General features: G+C 42.6%; 1 protein-coding gene across 4 annotated transcripts in view; it reads left to right on the forward strand.

Moving 5' to 3' along the window:
- Nucleotides 1–25,795, forward strand: part of ADGRE3 (adhesion G protein-coupled receptor E3) — a 64,455-nt gene that overhangs the window by 21,395 nt on the left and 17,265 nt on the right. For all 4 annotated transcript variants that reach the window (XM_070792655.1, XM_070792657.1, XM_070792654.1 and 1 more), the window contains 3 exons: nucleotides 7,951–8,128; nucleotides 13,029–13,145; nucleotides 24,369–24,553. In XM_070792655.1, coding sequence (XP_070648756.1) covers nucleotides 7,951–8,128; nucleotides 13,029–13,145; nucleotides 24,369–24,553 — 480 coding nt within the window. The remainder of the gene's footprint in view (nucleotides 1–7,950; nucleotides 8,129–13,028; nucleotides 13,146–24,368; nucleotides 24,554–25,795) is intronic.

Raw genomic sequence — 25,795 nt, forward strand, 5'->3', positions numbered from 1 at the left:
TGTATATATGGGGGTGTGTGTATGATTGTGGGTGTGTGTGTGAGTGTGTGTGTGTGTGTGTGTGTGTGTACTACCCCCTGAAGACAGGATCTATCCCAGACCAAGAAAGAGACTAAGTAAGACTGTATTGGATTCGCTGAGCTGCTGCAACAAAGAGACCCAAATATCCAATGGCTTTAAAAATATGGATATTTATTACTTTCTGAGTTATTAGTCCAGAGGTGAGCAATCCAGGCTGGTGAAGGAATTCTGCTCCATAAGGTCATTCGGGTACCCACGTTCTTTCCATACTGCTGCTCCAGCATCCCCTGGCATCTTGTCCTCAACTGCATAGTCAAAGCTGGGTTGCTGCATGCTGTATTCATACTGGTGGGTAGAAGGGAGGGGGAATCCAGGGCAAGCTCTCTGTTGTACAAGGTGAAGGGGGAGAGTGGAGAGAGGGCCTCTCTCCTCATCTACTCACTATACAAAGTGCTAATAAGGTCAGGAGAACTTCTTTGGAAACATGTCTTACGGTGACAATCCAGAAGTTGCATATATCACAGTAAAATCTAGCTGCAAAGGAAGCTGGGACAATACTATCTATGATTGGGTGGCACAGCCCAGATAAAATTTGAGAAATTTATTCAATTATTAAAAATAGGAGGACAGAACTTCCCTGGTGGTCCAGTGGTTAAGAGTCTACCTGCCAATGTAGGAAACATGGCTTCTATCCCTGGTCTGGGGAGATTCCACATGCTGTGGGACAACTAAGCTTGCATGCCTTAGAGCCCGTTCTCAGCAGCAAGAGAAGTGACCCCCAATGAGAAGCCCGCACACTGAAACTAGAGTGTAGCCCCCCACTTGCTACAACTAGAGAAAACCCAGGTCAGCAATGAAGACCTAGTATAGCAAAAAAAAAAAAAAAAAAAGCACAGGAAGGGAAAATGGATATTGTAGGATAATTAAGAGAGACCAAGAAAATGATTATAGGTAGTAATCATTAGTGTCTGTAAATTGACTCTGAACTTTAGCAAAGAGAATGATACATGTCTCTCAGGATCTATTGTCTAACAGAATGAGCTCATCCCTCCCTCTGGCCACTCCCCAACTTCACCCTTCTCTACTCCCAAGGGACTCTTCATGCCTTGCCCTCCCAAGCTCCACGTCTCAGATACACACCATTCTCTCTACCTAAAACTCCTCTTTCCAGTTCCTCACCTGGCTGCCTCCTTCCACTCTTCTTTACTCAAGACCCAGTTCAGGTGTCACCTCCTTCTGGATGGCCTCCATCACTCCCTCCATCTGAGTTAATATTCCCCCAATATGTTCTTATTTATTTATTTATTTGGCTGCACTGGCAAGAAATGGCAACCCACTCCAGTATTCTTGCCTGGAAAATTCCATGGACAGAGGAGGCCAATGGGCCAGTTCATGGGGTCACAAAGCGTCAGACACAACTGAGCAGCTGAGCACACACACACCGGGTCTTAGTTGCGGCCGCTGGGATCTTTAGTGGTGGTGTGTGAAGTCTTAGTTGAGAGAACTCTTGGTTGCAGCGTGTGCGATCTAGTTCCCTAATCAAGGATCAAACCCAGACCCTCTGCACTGGGTGAGCAGAGTCTTAGCCACTGGACCACCAGGGAAGTCCCCACCAGACTATGCTCTTATGGTAGGGATTTCAAATCCTAATACTGCAGTGGCAAGTGACTTGGGCAAGATGATGACCTCACAGCATTAGGGTTCTCCAGAGAAACAGAACCAATAGAAGATAAGCTATAAAGAGAGCTGTTATAAAGAATTGGCTGACAGGTCCCAAAATCTGCAGTCAACAGGCTGGAGACCCAGAACAGTTGACAATATAGTTCCAATTTGAATCCAGAGATCTGAGACCAACCCAGGAAGAGCTGATGTTTCAGTGTGAGTTTGAAGGAAAACAAGAATGTCCCAAAATTGGGTCATTTGTAGAGATGCAGATGGACTTAAAGAGTCATACAGAGTGAAGTAAGTCAGAAAGAGCAAAACAAATATTCATGTATTATATGTGGAATCTTAAAAAAAATGATACCGATGAATCTATTTGCAGGGCAGGAATAGAGACATAAATGTAGAGAACAGACGTTCAGACATAGTGGGGTAAGGGGTGGGTGGGATGAATTGGGAGATTAGGTTTGACATAAATACACTACCATGTGTAAAATAGATAGCTAGTGGGAAGTTGCTATACAGCACAGGGAGCTCAGCTTGGTGCTCTGTGATAACCTACAGGTAGGTTGGATGGGCAGAGGGAGGTTCAAGAGGGAAAGGATATATGTTAGAAATAGCTGATTCACTTCATTGCACAGCAGCAACTAACAACATTGTAAAGCAATCACACTCCAATAAAATTTAAAAACAATGTCCAATTAAAATAAATAAATTTTTTAAAAAATAAAGCTAAAAAGCAGTGTCCCAGCTCAAGGCTGGCACAGGCAGTCAGGCAGGAGGAAATTCCCCCTTACTCAGACTTCTTGTTCTAATCAGACCCCCAAACTGACTGGATAAGCCCCAACCACATCAGGAAGGGCAAGCCGCTTTACTTCCTCCATCCATTCAGATGTTAATTTTATGTCAGACCCAGAATGACGCTTGGCCAAACATCTAGGTAACCCATGACTCAGTCTAGCTGACACATAAAATTAACCATCACACTTTTTAAGAACAATTTACTCATCTTTAAGATGAGGGTGGTGATGACACCCTTGGATAATGAGCAGGTTAAATGAGATAATACATGTATATATTCAGCACAGTGCTGAGTCCAGAGTACACATTCCATCCATGTTATCTATTGTTTTTTTTCTTTTTTTTTCTTTCTTTATTTATTTTTTTTAATTTTATTTTATTTTTAAACTTTACATAATTGTATTAGTTTTGCCAAATATCAAAATGAATCCGCCACAGGTATACATGTGTTCCCCATCCTGAACCCTCCTCCCTCCTCCCTCTATGTTATCTATTGTTATCTCCTCCAGACTGATGACATTTAAGTGGTGTGCTGTCACTCGCTAGACAGGGAGCTTCTTGAGGAGGGGAATCAGACCAAGCAAGCCTTGGGAGTTCAACATCTGTTCATTGCAGTAATGAACAAATAATCGTGTTATCAAAAGGAACATTTATTTCATTATAAAAGTCACTGTCAGGGTTCTCAAAAAATTAAACATAAAATTATCAGGTGACTCTACAATTATCTGAGCTTCCCTGGTGGCTCAGACGGTAAAGCGTCTATCTGCAATACAGGAGACCCGGGTTCCATCCCTGGGTTATGAAGATCCCCTGGAGAAGGAAACGGCAGCCCACTCCAGTAGTCTTACCTGAAAAATCCCATGGACGGAGGAACCTGGTGGGCTACAGTCCATGGGGTCGCATAGAGTCGGACACGACTGAGCGACTTCACTTTCTTTCACTTTCTACAATTCTACTTCTAGGAATAAACCCAAGTGAATTGAAAGCAGGGACCCAAACATATACCTGGACAAAAGTAGAATTCAAAAAGATACATGCATCCCTATATTCATAGCAGAACTCTTCACAATAGCCAAGACATGGTAACAACCTAAATGTCCATTGACAGATGAATAGATAAAGAAGATGTGGTACATGTATATGATGGACTATTACTAAGTCACTTTAGTTGTGTCTGACTCTGTGTGACTCAGTGGATTGTAGCCTGCCAGGCTCCTCTGTCCATGGGATTCTCCAGGCAAGAATACTGGAATTGGTTGCCATGCCTTCCTCCAGGGGATCTTCCCAACCCAGGGACTGAACCCTCATTTTTTATGTCTCCTGCATTAGTAAGCAGGTTCTTTACCACTAGCACCACCTGGGAAGCCCAATGAGATATTATTCAGGCATAAAAAATGTTGAAATAATGTCATTTGCAGCAACATGGATGAAGCTCAAGATTATCATACTAAGTGAAGTAAGTCAGAAAGTGAAAGACACGTGCCATATGATGTTGTGTATGTGAAATCTAAAATATGACACAAGTGAACTTAGTTACAAAACAGAAACAGGCTCACAGACGTAGAGAACAGACTTGTAATTGCCAAGGGGTCAGGGGTCAGGGAGGATTAGACTGGGAGTTTGGGATTAGCAGATGTGAACTATTATATGTAGACTAGATAAACAACAAGGTCCTACTTATAGCACAGGAAGTTACATTCAATATCCTGTGATGATGAAAAAAATATGAAAATGTGTATATAAAACTGAATCACTTTGCTGTACAGCAGAAATCAATACAACACTGTAAATCAACTCTACTTCAGTAAAATAAATTTTTTAAAAAAGAGAGAGAGAACAGGGACCCAAATATATACTTGTACAACTATGCTCTTGGCAGTCCTATTCACAATAGCCAAAAGACAGAAACAGCCCAAATGTCCACTAATTGATGACAGGATGAATAAAATGTGGTATACCTATACAGTGGAATATTATTCAGCCATAAAAAATGAAGTTCTGATTTCCAGTACAATATGGATGAACCTCAAAAACATTATGCTCGGTGAAACAAGTCAGACACAAAAGATTACACTTTATATGATTCCACTTACATAAAATGTCCAAAACAGGCAAATCCAGGGAAACAGAAAGCAGATTTGTGCTTTCCAGAGGCTGGGGGAGTGGAGAATGGGAAGTAACTGTTTAATGGGTTTTATTTGGAAATGATGGAAATGTTATACAACATTATGGACATTCTAAATTATTACTGACTTGTATACTTTAAAAGGATGAGGAACTTCCCTGAGGTTAGGACTCCATTCTTCCAACTGCAGGGGGTGTGGGTTTGATCCCTGGTTGGAGAACTAAGATCCCACATCCTATGTGGCCAAAAAAAAAAAAAAACTACTTTAAAAAAAGGATGTATTTTATTTTACTTGAATTTCACTTCAAAAAAACAAAATGCGTTGCCAAAGAAAGACAGGTACAAAGTCATCACGTTAGATCAGACACTAAAACAGCAATTCTGACGACCCAATACTCTGGCACCTACTCTGTACAAATGAGTTTAAACCAAGAAGACTTCTGCTGCCATTTAGAAGAGAGAGAGGCGTTTTACATCAGGTGTGGCTGAGGAGGGGGCTGCCCTTTCACTAGAAAACTCAGCTCAGAATTTCCACTAACACTGGTTAGACTGAAAGAATAGACCATTAAAAAGGCTTATTTGAACCTGATTCTGAAAGTCCCTCCAATCCTTCTTTGCATATTACTCTGCTTATAACTCTTTAGCATGATATTTTCCTATTAAAAACATCCATTTAACCCATGAACACTTACTGAGCCCCTGCTATTCACCAAAGGGGCTTCCCAGGTGGCACAGTGGTAAAGAATCCGCCTGCAATGCAGGAGAGACAGGAGATGCTGGTTCAATCCCTGGGTCAGGAAAATCCCCTGGAGGAGGGCATGGCAACCCACTGTAATATTCTTGCCTGGAGAATCCCACGGACAGAGGAGCCTGGTGGACTGTAGTCCATAGAGTCGCAAAGAGTCAGAAACGACTGAAGCCTATTCATCAAGGACTGTTCTAGGTGCTAGGAAATAGCCGTGAAGACAAAACTCCTATCCCAATGGGACTTACTGTCTAGTACTTTGTGTGCTGTGCTTAGTCATTCAGTCGTGTCTGACTCTTTGCAACCCCATGGACTGTAGCCTGCCAGGCTCCTCAGTCCATGGGGATTCTCCAGGCAAGAATACTGGAGTGGGTTGCCATGCCCTCCTCCAGGGGATCTTCCCAACCCAGGGATCAAACCCAGGTCTCCCACATTACAGGCAGATTGTTTACCATCTGAACCACTAGGGAAGCCTATGAATACAGGAAAGGGTAGTCAATCTTCTCAAGGGGATCTTCCCCACCCAGGAATCAAATTGGGGTCTCCTGCATTGCAGGCAGATTCTTTACCACCTGAGCTACCAGGAAAGCCCCCTAGTACTTTGCTGCTGCTGCTGCTAAGTCGCTTCAGTCATGTCCGACTCTGTGCAACCTCATAGATGGCAGCCCACCAGGCTCCCCCATCCCTGGGATTCTCAAGGCAAGAACACTGGAGTGGGTTGCCATTTCCTTCTCTAATGCATGAAAGGGAAAATTGAAAGTGAAGTCGCTCGGTCATGTCCGACTCCTAGCGACCCCATGGACTGCAGCCCTCCAGGCTCCTCCATCCATGGGATTTTCCAGGCAAGAGTACTGGAGTGGGTGCCATTGCCTTCTCCACCCTAGTACTTTAACATACCACAAATCCCTTAGAAGCTTGTTAAAGTGCAGGTTTGGATTCAGAATATGTGGACCGGGACCTAAGAGTCTGAATTCCTAATAAGCTCCCATGTGATGCTGATACTTCTTGTCTGAGGACTATACTTTGAGTAAAAGCATGTAGAGATCAAAATAATAATTTTTCAAATCACATATACTACAGTTTTTATTGAAGCATAGTTTTTTTTAATTAGAGTGTAATTGCTTTACAATGTTGTGTTAGTTTCTGCTGTACAACAGCGTGAATCAGCTATGAGTATACGTATACCCCCTCCCTCTTACCGCTTCTTCCCTCATACCGCCCCCATCCAACCCCTCTAGGTCATCACGGGGCACCAAGCTGAGCTACCTGTGCTACACAGCAGCTTCCCACTAGCCATCTATTTTACACGGGGTAGTGTATATATGTCAGTGATACTCTCGCAATTTGACGTACAGTTATTTTACTGTTTCAGGTGTACAGCAAAGTGATTCAGTTATGTATAATCTTTTTCAGATTTTTCCATTATAGTTTATTACAAGATATGGGAATATACATTCCTGTGCTATACCGTAGGTCTCTGTTGTTTACCTATTTTATATATAGTAATGTGCATCTGTTAATCCCATATTTCTAATTAATCCCTCCTTGCCCTTTCTCTCTATGGTAACCATGAATTTGTTTTCTATAACAACAGTTTTAAAACTTCACCTTGACCCTTCAGTCTTCTTCAGCCACTGGCCCATCTTTTTTGCTATTTTTCATAGAACCACTATATTGTATGGCTGAAACTAACATAGTATTGTAAATCAACTATACTTCAGTAAATCGGTAAGATGGATAGATAGATAAAATGAGTTTAATATAGCATTTAAAAAAACATACATTTCTTGATACAAAAAGGCCAGTTAGAGTTCCTTCTGAGCTATGATACTACTAAATGATTTCTCAACTTTGGCCCTATTGACATTTGAGACTGTGTCATTCTCTGCTGTGGGGGCTGTCACATGCATTATACGATGTTGAGTAACATATCTGGCCTAATTATCAGTAGAAATAGCAATCCACAGTGGTGACAATCCAAATGTCTTCCCATCTGGGGAACGAAAATTGCCCCCAGCTGAGAACCACTGGTCTATTTCTAGAAATCTTACTACTTTCCTGTTGGTAAAAGATGCTCACAGTAACTAACACTTATATGATGTTTGAGCTTGCCTGGTGGCTCAGTGGTAAAGAATCTGCCTGCAATGCAAGAGACCCAGGTTCAATCCCTGGGTCAGGAAGATCCCCTGAAGAAGGAAATGGCAACCCACTCCAGTATTCTTGCTTGGAGAATCCCATGGACAGAGGATCCTTGTGGGCTACAGTTCATGGGTCGCAAAGAGTCAGACACAACTGAGCGACTAACGTTTCTGTGGTGTTTACCAGGCTAACACTGTTCTAAAAATAAAATGTCTCTTCATTCATTTAATCTTCCCCCAAACTTTATGGGGTCTTAGTACCATCCTCATCCTAAATGGAGAACCTGAAGCACAGAGTGACTGAGTGACTTTCCCAAGGTTGCTCAGCCAGTGAGAGGTGGAGTCAGTATTTGAACCAGTCGTCTGACCCCACCGCCTTCTTTCTTGGGTTTTCTTCTGACCCTTGGGATGTGGGACCTATTGATTGGATTTTTTCTTAATTCTTTCTCTCTTCAAAGATGCAACAGGTTGTTGAGGATATCGAATCTCATCTCACCGGTAAGACTGTATTGGGAGTGGAGAGAAACTTCACATCCACGGTCACAGCCTTTCTCCAGAAAGTGGAATCAGATGTTCTAAAAACTGCCTTGAAAGCCCCAGACCAGAAAATCCAGAAAGTCCAATACAGCACCGTGGGTAAGAAGACAGTAAAACCTGAGACACACAGTGGGGTGGTTACTAACTGGGGTCCACGTGAAGCAATGAGAGAAGTAAATAAGGACTGTGTTTGTCCCATTTATAGGGCTTCCCAGGTGGCACTAGTGGTAAAGAACCCGCCTGCCAATGCAGGAGACATAAGAGACGTGGGTTCAATCCCTGAGTCGAGAAGACCCCCTGGAGGCGGGTATGGCAACCCACTCCAATATTCTTGCCTGGAGAATCCCCATGGATAGAGGAGCCTGGGGGGCTACAGTCCTTAGGATCACCAAGAGTCAGACATGACCGAAATGACTGAACGCACATGAACACATCCATTTATATAAAATTCTAGAAAATGCAAACTAATTTCTAGTGACACAGAGGGTAGAGTCAGTGAAGGGATGGAAAAGGGATGTAAGAAAATCTGGATAAATTGTTGGTGGTGACAGAAATGTTGTCTACCTTGACTGTGATGGTGGTTTTACAGAGGTACACACGCGATGAAACCCATCCAGTTGTACACTTTAATATGTGAGATTTGCTGTACCTCAATTACACCTGCATAGAGCTATTTTTAAAAATTGCCAATGGGGGAATTCCCTAGTGGTCCAGTGGTTAGGACTTGGCATTTTCACTGCTGAGGTCTGAGCGTGTCCGGGAACTGATAATATTCCACAAGCCTCCTGGTGTGACCAAAAAATTTTTTTTAATAAAAATGATGTTTTGTTGTTGTTCAGTCACTCAGTCATGTCCCACTCTTTGCAACCCCATGGACAGCAGCATGCCAGGCTTCCCTGTCCTTCACCATCTCCCAGAGCTTGCTCAAACTCATGTCCATTGAGTCAGTAATGAAATCCATTGAACCATCTCATCCTCTGTCATCCCCTTCTCCTCCTGCCTTCAAATCTTTCCCAGTCTCTGGGTCTTTTCTTATGAGTCAGCTTTTTTAATCAGGTGACCAAAATGTTTGAGCTTCAGCTTCAGCATCAGTCCTTCCAATGAATATTCAGGATTGATTTCCTTTAGGACTTATTGGTTTGATCTTCTTGCAGTCTAAGGGACTCTCGAGAGTCTTCTCCAACACCACAGTTCAAAAGCATCAGTTCTTCGGCAATCAACTTTCTTTAAGGTCCACACTCACATCTATACATGACTACTGGAAAAGCCATAGCTTTGACTAGGTGGACCTTTGTTGGCAAAATAATGTCTCTGCTTTTTAATATGCTGTCTAGATTTGTCATAGCTTTTCTTCCAAGGAGCAAGCGTCTTCTAATTTCATGGGTGAAGTCACCATCTGCAGTGATTTTGGAGCCCAAGAAAATTAGTCTGTCACTGTTTCTATTGTTTCCCCATCTATTTACCATGAGGGGATGGAACTGGCATGCTGCAATCCATGGGGTCGCAAAGAGTCAGACACAATTGAGCAACTGAACTGAACTGAACTGATGGGACTGGATGCCATGATCTTAGTTTTTTGAATGCTGAGTTTTAAGCCAGTGTTTTCACTCTCCTCTTTCACTTTCATCAAGAGGCTCTTTAGTTCCTCTTCACTTTTTGCCATAAGGGTGGTGTCATCTGCATATCTGAGGTTATTGATATTTCTCCTGGCAATCATGATTCCAGTTTGTGCTTCACCCAGCCCAGCATTTCTCATGAGGTACTCTGCATAAAAGTTATATAAGCAGGGTGACAATATACAGCCTTGTCATACTCCTTTCCCAATTTGGAACCAGTCAGTTGTTTCATGTCCAGTTCTAACCGTTGCTTCTTGACCTGCATACAGGTTTCTCAGGGGGCAGGTCAGGTGGTCTGGTATTCCCAACTCTTGGAGAGTTTTCCACAGTTTGTTGTGATAATATTTAGAATTAAATAAATACCTGCATGCTAAGTCACTTCAGTCATGTCTGACTCTTTGTCACCCTATGGACTGTAGCCCTCCAGGCTTCTCTGTCCATGGGATTCTCCAGGCAAGAATACTGGAGTGGGTTGCCATGCCCTCCTCCAGGGGAATTTCCCAACCCAGGGATCAAATCCACATCTCTCATGGCAGGTGGGTTCTTTACCACCAGTGCCACCTGGAAAGCCCAAATAAATACATGAATAAACAAAAATTGTCAATGGTTTCTAATCCTGAGTCTAGGATTCTGGCTTAAAGGTAGTTTTATTTTTTTCTTTTTTTTTAAATGATTCAGTGCTCACGGAACCTAACAGCACATGTCACGGTGATGTGACTTAAACCACCCCAGAAGGAACATCTTACTACATATTTTTTAAGTAGAAATACTTTTTTTTAAGGAACTGAAAGCAAACTTTTATTTAAAGACTTCTTCGGGTCATGGTCATTTGGACTCATGGCCTCAATTTGCTGCTCAACTCTCTGGTGATTCAGATAGTAAAGAATCTGCCCGAGACTCAGGTTCAATTCCTAGGTCCAGAAGACCCCATGGAGAAGGGAATGGCAACCCATTTCAGCATTCTTGCTTGGAGAATTCCATGGACAGAGGACCCTGGGGAACTATAGGCTGTGGGGTCACAAATAGTTGGACATGACTGAGTGACTTTCACTTTTGCTAGCAGAGCTCTGGCAACAGTGAAACAAACGTGCTGAATTCTTTCTAAAACAGAAATAATTTTATTAAGGAATCCCCTAGCTGTCCAGTGGTTGATGCTCAGCACTTTCACTGCCTTGGGTCTGGGTTCAGTTCCTGGTTGGGGAACTAAGATCTCACAAGCCACGTGGCATAGCCATCCCCCCCAAAAAATTTTATTATACCTGTCATATATAGTCATTATATATCCGTGTGCTGCAGATATGTCAGTTAGCTTGACTGCAGTAATCATTTAACTATGTATATGTGTGTCAGACACAACTGAGCAACTGAGCACACACACACATGCACACATGTGTCAAGTCTTCATATTGGACACCTTAAATATATTTACTTTTTGTTTTTGAAAATAAAAAATAAAATGCCATAGCAAAGCCAAGTATTAAATTTTTAATTAGGAAAAAACACATACACAAAACTAAACTGAGTCCAGCAAAATCTGCCACAATTCAGTGCTCCAATCCCATACCCATGTAGGTACATGTCTGATGAAGAAACACATATTTGTTAGGTATGTTACACTTATATATGCATGCCAAATTGCTTTCTCACTCATTACGTGACTAACATCTTTCCATGTACGTCATATATATCATCAGCTATGTTATTGTCTTCAATGGTTTATATAGTTGCCTTGAACATATAATTTATTTACACGATAATTTATTTCCCTATTCTGAGAAATGTGGGTAGTTACAAAACAACCCTGTGACAAAGACCATTAAAGTTTTATCTGTATCTATTCGTTAAATGTTTTCTTAGGATAAATTCATAGAAGAGGAATTGTTAGATCAAAAGGAAGAAAGCATTCTATGAACTTTTGATACATATCACTATTTTGGCCTCCAGAAATGCTGTTTACTGTGCTTTTTATTAGTATTCAGCTCAGAGATGCTAATGTATTTGTGTGTGCCTAACTAATCATTTCATTTTACCAACTTTCATGATAAAATACTTCATAAAAATAATCATTTTTTATAGTCTTTAATAAGATAAAATCCAGTGCCTAAACTTCTCAGGAAACCAGAATCTGGACACTTTTATTTAAAATTAAACCACATTACAAGTAATTTTTATATTTTCTGATTTGGCCAATTCCTAATTGATTTTTTGGTTTGGTTTGGTTTGGTTTTTGGCCAAGCCAGGAGTCATGTGGGATGTTAGTTCCCTGACCAGGGGTCAAACCTGCAGCCCCTGCATTGGAAGGGCACAGTCTTAACCACTGGACTACCAGGGAAGTCCCCCTCATTGTTTAATCAATGATATAAAGTACCCTTTCCTCAGTGAGCTTTCATCACCTCACCTGTAAAACGAGATCGTAATGCTGCACTCAACGCACTTAGAACCAAGGCTGGTAATTGTCATAACTTTCTGCTCTTTATAACTGCTTTCTTTAATTTTTTTAACACACTCAAAAGGAGACATAATAAGACTACTGCACCCCTCACCTACCTTCAATAATTTCCAACTCATGACCAGTCTCATATCTTCTGATTTTTAAGATAAATATTTTCATGAACTTATTGTTTGTTATTCTGTGACTTCATTTTTACTGGAAGCACGGTTCCCCATTATAGAGATAAACCATAAGTCATTTAACCAATTTCTTCTTAAACTTTAGGTCACTTCACCTTTATCATCTTTCCTGCCATGGACTTTCTCGTAGCCAATTCTGCCCTCTTAGTCATTATTGTTTTCCAAGAATAAATTCCTAGAAACAGAATCGTTGCTTCAAAGACAATGTGCTAAAGAATGTTAGTTAAGAATACGGTTTCAGGGGATGTTCTTGGCAGTCCAGTGGTTAAGACTTCACCTTCCAATGCAGGGGCTGTGGGTTCAATCCCTGGTCAGGAAACTAAGATATCACATGCCTCTCAGCCAAAAAACAAAAACACAAAAAACAGAATCAATATTGTAATAAATTCAATAAAGAATTTTAAAATGGTCCACAGTAAAAAAGAAGTCTTTAAAAAAAGAACACAGAGTTCAGTAAGTTCCTACTCTTTGCCACCCCCATGGAGCCTGCCAGGCTCCTCTGTCATGAGATTTTCTCAGCAAGTATACAGGAGTTAGAGTCCTACTTAAATTCTGAATTTCAGTTTGCTTTTCTGACAGGTCCTTCATTGTGTTACATGAGGCTGCTATAAGATGGCAATGTATCAATGTAAGGCTCTTAGCCCAGTGCCTGGCACATTCTAGACCCTCAGTAAAGTTAAGCTGTTCATGTAACTACGCACATTTTTAAAACTTATAATAATGGCAAGTTTGCCCTTTGTTTTTCTTACCAGCTGTTGAAACTCAAGTTGTTACAGACAACTGCACCAAGGAAGTCACCTTAAGCTTGAACGCCCAAGTGAACTCCATGAAAATCCATTGCAGTGATGTCATCCAGAGAAACATAAAAGGTACGTGGGGTGGCTGCTTTCAGAATCCCTAAGACATGCAGAGCAGCATCACTGTGTGAGTAGTGAGGAAAATGTCCCCCAGTAGGCTTCTCTCTAATGGGTCTGTTACCCTAATGTTACTGAACCCAGGTCCAGCTACTCGCTGCTCAAAAGTCATTAAAGAGGCTAGGTTAGTGGAAAGGAAAGTTTGCTTTATTTTGGATGCTAGTGACCAGGGAGGAGGGTCACTAGCATCCAAACCTGTCCAAAGGCCAACAGCCCCCACCGCAACAACCCGGGGGCTAGAGCTTTTATAGACAGAGAGAGAGGGCTACATGCAGAAACAGCACAGTAGCTCAGACAGTCATCTTGAAATTGGTCACTGGTGGTCAGTTCTAAGCACAGTTAGTCTTGGTTCCAGGGTTGGTTTGTTCCCATTTCCTTGAGGCCAGTTCTTGGAACTACGACAGTTTACGTCATGGCTACAGTCTGGTAATCACGTAGTTAATTTTTCCACCTGGTGGGGGTCTCTATCTATAAGACAGCTCAAAGGATATGGCTCAGAATATTACCTACAGCCCTTGAGAAGGAACTAAAGGTCCTTGACTTTGCTTACTGACTAAACTATTATCATTTGATCTCCTTTAACTATATTCCTTTGTTTCTTTATGTTCTCACTTCTCTGATTGAACTAACTTTTGGCTAAAGTTTTCCCACAGACAAAAGGTGGGCTGAGGACTTGGGAAACAAGAACTATAGGGTTCTGCTCCATTTCACTAAGACTGTGCCATTTGAGTCTTTCCTTAAAAAAAAAAAAAAAAAATTTTTTTTAATTACAAAAAAGACATATTCCTACCTAAAATGGAGGTTTTTTGTTCTTCAGCATGAAAGAGAGACTTCTTTGTAATTTAGGGGTTGTTCTATCTGGTTCTCAGTTTGGGTTCCCTTAGAAGTAGTGCATGGATAAGTGTAAGGGGAACAAGAGTGATGATTTTATATGGGAGATGATCCCAGAAAGAATCAGTAAGCGTATTAATCGGGATTCTCCAGAGAAACAGAACCAATAGGCTGTGTATATGTAGAGAAAGAGAAACAGAGATAGAGAGAGATGGGCAGGGACAGAGAGAGATTTAAGAAGAATTTTGCTCATGCGATTGTGGAGGGCAGCAAATCTAAAATCTAGCCAGCAAGCTGAAAGACCCAGGGAAAAGCTGTTGCTGCCTGAGTCCAAAGGCAGTCTCTTCCTCAGGGGGAGCTCAGTCTTTTTCTTAACACCTTCCACTCATTAGATGAGGCCCACCAACATTAGGAACTGTAATCTGCTTTATTCAAAATCTACTGATTTAAATTTAATCTCATCTAAAAATATCCTCACAGCAATATCCAGACTGGTCTTTGACCAAATATCTGGGTCCTAAAGCCTATCCAAGTTGACACATAAAATTAATCATCCCAACAGGGAAAACAGGAAGTGAGACAAGGAAGAGAGGGCAGCCCATACAGGGATTATTATGTTAGTGAGCAGGTTACTGCTGGTGGTGACTGGGGTTCAATCCCACTAAGTTACCCCATTCAAAGAGAAGTAGCCAGAGGACTTCCCTGGCGGTCCAGTGGTTAAGATTCTGCACTTCCAATGCAGGGGGAAGGGGTTCAGTCCCTGGTCAGGGAACTAAGATCCCACATGCCACTTGACATGGTTCAAAAAAAATTTTTTTTATAATAAAGGGGGCTTCCCTTGTGGCCCAGTGGCTACGACTCTGCACTACTAATACAGGAGACCTGGATTCGATACCTAGTCAGGGAACTAGATCTCACATGCTGCAGTGAAGATCCTGAATTCCAAAACTAAAATAATAATAACAGGGAGAGGGAGCTGAGCTGAGCTCTTTATCCACCTGCTCTGATCCATCACTGGTTAAGAGCCCTTCTGGGAGTTGCAGGCAGAAGTGAACGTCTAAGCTTTTACAGCCTGCCCTGTGTACAGATCAAACATGTTCACTCCAGGGAAAGCTCCCAGACAGAGAGTCGCAGCTGCTTGCAGTAGAATCCATCAGCATGTTAAAAAAAAAAAAAAAAAAAACAGAAGTGCCAAAGGAATAAAGCTATGCTGCCTACAGCATCTGCTACAGCCTGTGTAGAAAGAGAAATTGTTACTATTAACTATCCCAGCATTGCCAGACTGTCTGATTTTTCAAGAGAAACCAAACTTTGGGTTGCCTGCATGAACACCTCCAATATTTTTTTTCATTTGGCAGGAAGACTTCTGTTATAACTGCCATATGTTACAATTGCTGTAGCACAATAAATGAGGGCCTTAAAATCCAATTACATGAATGTGGGGTCTGTACAGACAGCTGGTCTGTGCTATCACCCAAAGTTCCAAAGAAAAGATGATAAAATGCAGGCAACTAAGCACATGCTGAACTGAGAAAGTCTCATGTGGCAATTAGTTTCTCACTTCCTCTCCTCCCCCAAGATGAGAACTTGAATCTGCCTTCACTGGAGGATGGGCCAGGAGGAGGATGGAAGCCAAATTCCAACCCTGTGATTTCATGCTTGCGTGCTCACCAGGTTCCCCCATTACTCACAGTGTGGAGAGGGAGACTGCAAGCTTCCAAACGTATCTGCAGTCCAGTTTGTTCCTTGGTCACATTCTGGGGTACTAGGGATTAGGAAGTCAACAATTTTTTTTTTATTTTTTTATCAGGATGTAATTGCTTTACAATGTTGTGTTAGTCTCTGCTGTACAACATCATGAACCAGCTGTATACATATGCCTCCTCCCTCTGAAGCCTCCCACCCACCACCCCGCATCCCACCCGTCTTGGTCATCACAGAGCACTGAGCTGAGCTCCCTGTGCTATACAGCAGCTTCCCACTACTTACACATATGGTGATGTATATGCTTCAGTGCTATTCTCTCAATTTGTCCCATCCTCTCCTTCACTCTGTGTTCACACATCTCTTCTCTATTTCTGTGCCTCTATTCCTGCCCTGCAAAACGGTTCATCTGTACCATTTTTCTAGACTTCATATATATGCTTTAATATGCAATATCTGTTTTTCTTTTTCTGACTTGCCTCACTCTGTATGACAGGCTCTAGTTTCATCTACAAAGAGGTATGACCTCATGCGGGCCAGAATGGCCATAACCAAAAAATCTGCAAACAACAGATGCTGGAGAGGGTGTGGAGAAAAGGGAACTCTCTTACACTGTTTGTGGTAATGTACATTGGTACAGACACTCTGGAGAACAGTATGGAGGTTCCTTAAAAAAACTAAACGTAGAACTGCCATCTGACCCAGCAATTCCATGACTGGACATACACACTGAGAAAACCATAACTGAACATATGAATTTGAGGAGAACAGAACTCAGTCCATAACAACTGTCTAGGCTGAATTGTCTACAGGAACTGCACACCTCATAATGTAAATGCATGTGTCTCGGGGAGCACTTGGCATAGACATGCCCGTGCATTCGTGCATGCTCAGTGGTGTCTGACTCTGTGACCCTATAGCCCACAAGCCTCCTCTGTCCATGGAATTTCCTAGGCAAGAATACTGGAGTGGGTTGCCATTTCCTCCTCCAGGGGATCATCCAGGCCCAGGGTTAAAATCTGCATCTCCTGCGTTGGCAGGCAGATTCTTTACCACTGAGCCACCAGGGAAGCACCATAGACATGCCCAGCAGCAGACTATTTATCTTTCCTAATGACCCTTGCGGTTTCATCTTGAAGCATTGCACTGGCTGTCCCTCTGCCAGTAATGTTAACCAACACTCCACAGGGTGGACTTTTATTCTTTCAACACAGCTCAACTTTTTCCTCCTCCATGAAGCCTCCCAGGACTGCCTATTTCCATCACAGCACTAGAGTCAGGCTTTCCCTCTCCTGTGCTCCTCCAGCACTTTGAACTTACCTTATCCTGGCATCTAATGTGTTAACATCTGTTCATCGACATGTCCCCTCCCCCACCTCGCCTCCCCCCCAGGGAGGTAAATTAGTACTTTACCAGCAGAGAATTGGAGAACAGAAATGGTCATCGAATTAAATCCACATCTAGGTTGAGGACTGAACATTCCTAAAGAAAGAAAAGAACACATTGATGGATTCATGACGAACTCATAAAGGGACATTTTTGTGTCCCTCAGGTTCTGTCTTGGACTGGATCATTCTTCATTGTAGGGAGTCATCCTGTGCCCAGTAGGATGTTGAACAACATCCCTGGCCTTAGACTAGACGTCTATAGCAGTTCCCCAGTTGTGACAACCAAAACTTCCTCCAGACACCACCCAGTGTCAGCTGAGGTGAGAGAGCAGGATAGCCTGCAGTTGAGAACCTCTGGTCTAAAGCAACCTTATAATTTATCTCCAAAAGGTGGATAATTTTAATACCAGAAGGGATCCTATTAAGTTACACCATGACACCAGGTGTGAACTGGGACTGTCACAGGTAACCCAAGACATAGAATCACATGATTCCTCTCCCTATAAACTATCTCAGAGAGCAAACCCTGGCCACAGAGGTCAACCTTGGAAACCTCAATAACCATTCTTTTCTTTTCTACTTGTGATTTGCTCTTACACCAGAATATTTCAGCTCAAAAACAAGCAATTTCCGAGCATCAGATCAGGTAGGCTGATCACCTGCTGATGCCTTCCAACCACCCACCTTTGTTTCTTTCTGATGAACAGAAACTGCCATCAACTCAGAGAAGCAGAAGTGAATCTCCTACTTCTCATCCCTCGAGAGAAGCCAGAAAAACCTGGTTAGAGACACCTGCTAGGGGATTTATTCCAGTAGGATGAACCACACAGCTTGTTTCTTATTGTTGTTCAGTCGCTAAATTGTGCTCTTTGTGACCCCCATGGACTGTAGCCCTCCAGACTCCTCTGTCCATGGGAATTCTCCAGGCAAGAATACTGGAGTGAGTTGCCATGCCCTCCTCCAGGGAATCTTCCCAACCCAGGATCGAACCCAGGTCTCCTGCATTGCAGGCGGATTCTTTACCAGCTAAGCTACCAGGGAAGCCCATGTTATATGCTAGGCTGTCATAAAATACCAGACTGGTGGCTTAAACAATAGAAATTTATTTTCCCACAGTTATAGAGGCTAGAGATACAAGATGAAGATGTTGGCCAGATTGGTCTCTCCAGAGGCCTCTCTCCTTGGCTTGAACATGGCCATCTTCACACTATGTCCTCATACGGCCTTTCCTCTGTGTGCATGGGTCCCTAGTCTCTTTTCATGCGTCCAAATTTCCTCTTATATGGACACCAGGGAGGCTGGATAAGGCCCACCCTAACATTCTCATTTTAACTTCATCACCTCTTTGAAAGCCCTATCTTCGAATACAGTCACACTGGGAAGTACCATTAAGACTTCAACATACGAATTTTGGGGAGGAACACAATTCAGCCCATAACACTATTGATATAGAAAATGTCTGCTACATATAAATCTTCAAGGTGGGAACCTGCATTCCACCAGCATCAGGCAGGAGTGAAACTGCAGCTCGTTCTCCAGCTCCTATTGCTGAAGATCCTTCAGCTCCATCATCTCACTTCCTCTCCCTCCTCCAGTCAGTAACTCTTCTTGCCTGTTCACTCGATGCCAGCCCCTGCATGTCAGCTATTGTCTTGTACTACTCTACTTTTCGAGGTACTATACTGTAAGATTTAAAATGTTTCTTTTATTTTCTGTTTGTTTTTTATATATTATTCATGTGAAAAGTATTAGAAACTTATTACAGTATGACGCAGCTGATCGTGTTAGTTGGGTAGCTAGGCTAATCTTGTTGGACTTAGGAACAAATCGGACTTGCAAACATGCTCTCCGAACAGAACTTGTTTATATGTAGGGGACTTACTGTAAGTTATGTGCATGCCTTAATATGTAATAAAATTATAAATGTATAATATAAACATATCATGTGCATATATATTTTTAGCCTATCAAACTGTTAAATTATGCCATTCCCTTGCTTAAAACCCTCCAACAGTTTTCCCACTGGCTTAAAATAAAAGCAAAATTCTCCCCCAGGCCCTACAAGGTCAACCCCCACCATGCCCTCACTTCCTCCCACTGCCCCCTCACTCACTCTGCTTCAGCCATACTGGCCTCCTTGCTGATGGGCACAGTCATGTCTCTGGGGGGGTTTTCTCTGCTATTTTCTCTTCCTAGAGCACTCTCCTCTCAGATATCCTCCTTCCTTTCACCCTGCTGCCAGAAAACTGTCTAAAATAGCATCCTCCACCTCTTGCTGTCCCCTAGCATGAGTGCTAAGTCACTTCAATCGTGTCTGACTCTTTGCAACCCCATAGACTGTAGCCCACCAGGCTCCTCTGTTCATGGGATTTTCCAGGCAAGAATAATGGAGCAGATTGCCATGTCCTCCTCCAGGGGATCTTCCTGACCCAGGGATCAAACCCACATCTCCTGCACTGGCAGGCAGCTTCTTTACCACTAGGGCCACCTGGGAAGCCCCACTGTCCCCTACTTTACTTAATTTTCTCCATAGAATTGAGCACTAATCCTATATCAGAGCAAGGTGTCTTTGATATATACCTTTGTTGAGTGGGCTCCCAACACTTGGAAATGAATTGTCCAAGGAGACCTGTGCTTGGACAGCAAGAGACTTTATTGGAAAGTGGTCCCCAGGCAGAGAGCAGCAGGAAAAGTGCTTTGCCACATGGCTCACTGTCTCAGGCTTTATGGTAATGCGATTAGTTTCTAGGTTGTCTCTGGTCAGTCATCACCCCTGGCCCATAGTCTGAGTCAGGGTCCTTCCTGGTGGCCCGAGCATCTCTCAGCCAAGACGGATTCCAGTGCAAAGGATTCTGGGAGGATGGTTGTCCCCTCCCTCTTTTGGCCCCTCCCAAATTCTCCCGGTTAGTTTTCAGGTGGTAGTACCAAGTTCCTCATTGGGACCTCCTGTTGTGAGACAACTCACCCAAGTGGTTATCATCATGCCTGGCCAAGGTGGGCGGCTTCAGTCGACGATTATCTAACACCTTTATTTGCTTATTTATGTTTGTTTCCTGCACCAGAAAGTAAGATCAATAAGAAGAGAAATTCAGGCTATTTTGTCCCCCACTGTATCCCCAGAATAATGTCTGGACACAGTAGGCACTAGAAAAAGATGGATAGGTAGATAAATAGATAGATAGAGGGCTTCCCTGATGGCTCAGCAGGTAAAGAATCTGCCTGCAATGCAGGGGACACAGGTTCAATCCCAGGGTGGGGAAGAGCCCCTGGAGGAGGAAATGGCAACCCACGCCAGTATTCTTGCCTGGGAAATCCCATGGACAGAGCAGCCTGGAGGGTTACAGTCCATAGGGTCGCCAAGAGTTGGACACAACAGAGCGAGTAAGCACATAGGTAATGATTTCCGTATATGTTATCTATATCTGGTTTATACTATATAATATATACCAGTTCAGTTCAGTCGCTCAGTCATGTCCAACTCTTTGAAACCCCATGGACTGCAGAGCATGCCAGGCTTCCCCATCCATCACTAACTCCCAGAGCTTGCTCAAATTCATGTCCATTAAGTCAATGATGCCATCCAACCATCTCATTCTCTGCCGTCCCCTTCTCCTCTTGTAACTTTATTATATATATAATATATATGGAAAAGAAATAATTAGATTTCTATCTAAAGAGATTGAAATACTTGTACCAACTACAAATGGATTTCCTTGGGTCCAGCCTCAACATTTTGTTTCATGCAAAAGAAACACAAAACCAGTTCTAAAGGTCTTGCAAAACAAGTTAGTCATTACTGAAGTCTTCAAGAGACAGCAGAGGAAGTGGAATGATATCACACAAGACTTACCCAATTTCCTTTTATAGCTGTCCTTTAGTCTCCAAGAGGGATTGGTTCCTGGACCCTCCAGACATGAAAATCCACGAACGCTCAAGTCCCTATATAAAATGGTTTATCAATAGTATTTGACATAGATGTGCATATAACCTTATGCACATGCTCCCTTATATTTTATTTTTTTTTCCCCTTATATTTTAAATCATCTCTAGATTATTTATAATACTTAATACAATGCAAAAGCTAAGAAAATAGTTGCGGATGCAAAGCAAATTCAAGTTTTGCTTTCTGAGACTTTCTCGAATTTTTTATGTTTATTTATTTATTTGGCTGCACTGGGTCTTAGTTGTGGCACGTGGGATCTAGTTCCCTGACCAGGGATTGAACCTGGGCCCCCTGCCTTGAGAACGCAGAGTCTTAGCAACTGAAGCACCCTGGGATTCCCTGGGAAGTCCCTGGGATTTTTAAAAATATTTTCAATCCAAGGTTCATAGAATCTGTGGATACAGAACCTGCAGATATAGACGGTTAACTTTACTTTCCTTTTCCTCTTTATGGCTGACCCAGTCTCTTTCCTCTCCTTCCAAATTCCACCTGCCTCTTCTCTGCCCCTCCCTCCCAATTGTTATACTGTTCATGGAGTTCCCCGGGCAGGAATACTGGAGTGGATTGCCATTTCCTCCTCCAGATAGTGGAGATAGTGGAGGACAGAGGAGCCTGGAGTGCTGTAGTCCATGGGGTCGCAGAGAGTCAAACAGCACTTAGCGGCTGAAAAACAACAATAACACAATTTTTTTTTATTTAAGTATAATTGCTTTACAGTATTGCATTGGTTTCTACCAAATATCAACAGGAATCAGCCATAGACAGCCCAGCCTTTATATCTTTTTCTCCTAAGGGTAGATTTATATCCCTTCTTATGTAAATCAGTTTAGCCTCTCTTAGTTTTTCCAGTTTCTCTTGTCTCTCTAGTCTTACCCTATTCAATACAACAAAGGATTCAGGTCCAGAAATACTTTGTATGCCTCAGAATATGAGAGGAGACACTGAAATCTTTTATTTTGACCCTCATATATGCGAGTAAGCGTGCCTATGTGCGTGTATATACGTTTGTGTTTTTGTGTGTGTATGTGTATACATCTATACCATTTTCAAAGAGATACATAATGAAAAGGTAAATACCATTTTCAAATATAAATGAAGGTACATCAAAGATCATATGAACTCCTAGGACATCCCTGGTGGTCCAGCGGTTAAGACTTCACCTTCCAATGCAGGGGGTGCAGATTCCATCCCTGGTCTGTGAGCTGAGATCCCACATGCCTTGGGATGGCCAAAAGACCAAAACATAAAAAACAGAAACAGTGTTGTAACAAATTCAATAAAGGCTTTTTCAAAGTCATGAAAAAAATTCCATCAGCTCATTAATTGATGAGGGAATCTATGAAATGTTAAGACATGCTCAGAGGCAATTCAAAGAGCAGATACACATGTATACAAACATATTGCTATATAAATCAGTCACAAATTCTGAAATGATATGCTAACTAATGCAAAAGCTGGTTAATATGCTATAGGGCGATACTACAATGCAATGTTCAGAACTATATTTTCTATAACAGAAAACTACATGTCTACCAGACAAAATGCATCTTTGTCTAGGGAAAGAGCCATTTCCACTACTATCAAGTTTCTTCATGTTATCTTCTATGCCTACAGAGTTGTGAAATTGCTTGGCAATAGAAAGTCCATAAAAGGTGAATCGCAACGCCCCATAGAATCAGATAATCCTTGATACTTAGCTCTCCATAAAAGGAAACTCGGTCACATTGTTACTGAGTCCAGGCTCGCTCTGCTTACCACACAACCAGCCAATAAATTTGAGAGATGAGGTGTTGAGACAAGGAAAATCACTTTATTTGAAAGCTGGTTTATTGAGAAAATGGCACACTGATGTCTCAAAATAACTATCAGGGTCTAGATTCCAGGTTCCTTTATAGAATAGAGATGTCGGATGGGGGTAAGGAAGCAAAGAAGAAAGCCCATTGCGTGTGTGTCTGCTCAGTGCAGGCTCCTCTATCCATGGGATTTCCCAGGCAAGAACACCAGAGTGGGTTGCCATTTCCTCCTTCAGGGGATCTTCGCAACCCAGGCATCGAAGCAATGTCTCCTGCAATGCAGGCAGAGTCTTTTACCACTGAGCCATCAGGGAAGCCCTACAAAGTCCATTACTCTGACAAATATCTCCTGGAGGATGTCTGTAGCCATCCACAGGTGGACAAGGTCTTGAACAAAGGACACTTTAGTTTAATATTCAGGCAGTAGGGCAGGGTTCCCTGTGGCAGGCCATTATGTACAAGCAGTGAACAAAAGCAACAGGAAGCAAAGGTTAAAGTAACAGATCCAACCTGGAGTCAGAATGGGCTCTTCCTTGCAACATTTTGTCCATTAACAAATCTTGGACATGAGGTGTATTTGGATGCAATATATATATACCTAGAAAAAAAATCCGTAACTTAAACAGCAGTTATCTCTAGGTGTGTATTTTTATTAAAATTTCACTTTCTTTTTTGTCCTTTTCTCATCAAAATTGCATCATTTATGTTTCCAAGAAATAAATTGTGGCATTGTTGCAGAAACCAGTACTCGAGAAACCAAGCACCACACTCGGAGAGTTGGAGAGCTCAGGTTTATTACGCTGGCGGGCCCAGAGGAGTTAACACTCCAAGCTCTGAGCCCCGAACAAAGGGATTACAGAGTTTTTATAGACAGACTATAGTGGGAAACACTAGCTGTTAATAGGCTGGTTTAAACCAAGGGGTTTTGTGTACTCAGGAACATTGGTCACGATGGGGAGGGGGATGCCTGACCTGGACAGGCATGATTAAGCAGGTTTGCAGGGGCTGGGCAACTGCAAAGAGCAGGACAAGGGTGAGTGAGACAAACTCCAGCTCCTAGTATTGCCAGTCCCCACTTTCTGAGACTATGTGACCTACGTGACCTAGACTTTGCAAGGGGCAAGCTGAGTTACAGAGGCAGAAGGAGCAGGAGGTTACGTCAAAATTTAACTTTTCCTCTTCAGCATAACATATAACGTGATGCTCGACATCACATTAATTGAATTCAACAAACTAAATATATATGTATTAATATGACTAAGGGCTTCCCTGGTGGCTCAGTGGTAAAGAACCTGCCTATAATGCAGGAGACACAGGTTCAATCCCTAGGTCAGGAAGATCCCCTGGAGAAGGAAATGGCAACCCACTCCAGTATTCTTGCCTGGAAAATCCCACGGACAGAGGAGCCTGGTGGGCTACAGTCCATGGGGTCACAAAGAATCAGACACAGATGAGCGACTGAGCCTGCACCACGAGTGTGTATATGTCAATCCCAATCTCCATTATTCTGTTTCCTCAGGTACTAGTGCAGTTGCCTTCGTTTCATACTCTTCTCTTGGAAACATCATAAATGCAACTTTTTTTGAAGAGATGAATGAGAAAGATCAAGTTTACCTGAACTCACATGTAGTAAGTGCTGCTATTGAACCCAAAAAGAACACACCTCTCTCCCAGCCTGTGATTCTAAATTTTCAGCACATGAAGGTGAGTCAAAGCTGCAATTTGTACTTGCTTGGGTTTCATGGATGTTAGGCCAAACAATTGCATATACTCCCTGTCGATGGTTCTGGACCTGCACTGTCCAGTGTCATAACCAGGAGCCAACTAGATTTATTGAGCATTTGAAGTATGTGAGTCTGAATTGAGATTTTTGAAGGGTTAGCATTTCCAGATTTAGAATTAGTATTTCCAGACTTTGAAGACTTTGTAAGAAAAACAATGTGTTAAGCATCTCAATAATTTTATAGTGATTACATATGTTGATTTATATTGACACATTCAGTTCAGTTCAGTCGCTCAGTTGTGTCCGACTCTTTACGACCCCATTAACTGCAGCACTCGGGCCTCCCTGTCCATCACTAACTCCTGGAGTCCACCCAAACCCATGTCCATTGAGTCAGTGATGCCATCCAACCATCTCATCCTCTGTTGTCCCCTTCTCCTCCTGCCCTCAATCTTTCCCAGCATCAGGGTCTTTTCAAATGAGTCAGCTCTTTGCATCAGGTGGCAGAAGTATTGGAGTATCAGCTTCAACATCAGTCCTTCCAATGAACACCCAGGACTGATCACCTTTAGGATGGACTGGTTGGATCTCCTTTCAGTCCAAGGGACTCTCAAGAGTCTTCTCCAACACCACAGTTCAAAAGCATCAATTTTTCGGCGCTCAGCTTTCTTTATAGTCCAACTCTCACATCCATACATGACCACTGGGAAAACCACTGACTAGACGGACCTTTGTTGGCAAAGTAATGTTTCTGCTTTTTAATATGCTGTCTAGGTTGGTCATAACTTTGCTTCCAAGGAGCAAGCATCTTTTAATTTCATGGCTGCAGTCACCATCTGCAGTGATTTTGGAGCCCCCAAAAATAAAGTCTGACACTGTTTCCACTGTTTCCCCATCTATTTGCCATGAATTGATGGGACCAGATGCCATGATCTTAGTTTTCTGAATGTTGAGCTTTAAGCCAACTTTTTCACTCTCCTCTTTCACTTTCATCAAGAGGCTCTTTAGTTCTGACACATTCAGTTCAGTTCAGTTCAGTCGCTCAGTCGTGTCCGACTCTTTGCGACCCCATGAATCGCAGCACACCAGGCCTCCCTGTCCATCACCAACTCCCGGAGTTCACTCAGACTCACGTCCATCGAGTCAGTGATGCCATCCAGCCATCTCATCCTCTGTCGTCCCCTTCTCCTCCTGCCCCCAATCCCTCCCAGCATCAGAGTCTT

The sequence above is a fragment of the Bos indicus genome, chromosome 7 (assembly GCF_029378745.1).
Source record: "Bos indicus isolate NIAB-ARS_2022 breed Sahiwal x Tharparkar chromosome 7, NIAB-ARS_B.indTharparkar_mat_pri_1.0, whole genome shotgun sequence".
Taxonomy (NCBI): domain Eukaryota; kingdom Metazoa; phylum Chordata; class Mammalia; order Artiodactyla; family Bovidae; genus Bos; species Bos indicus.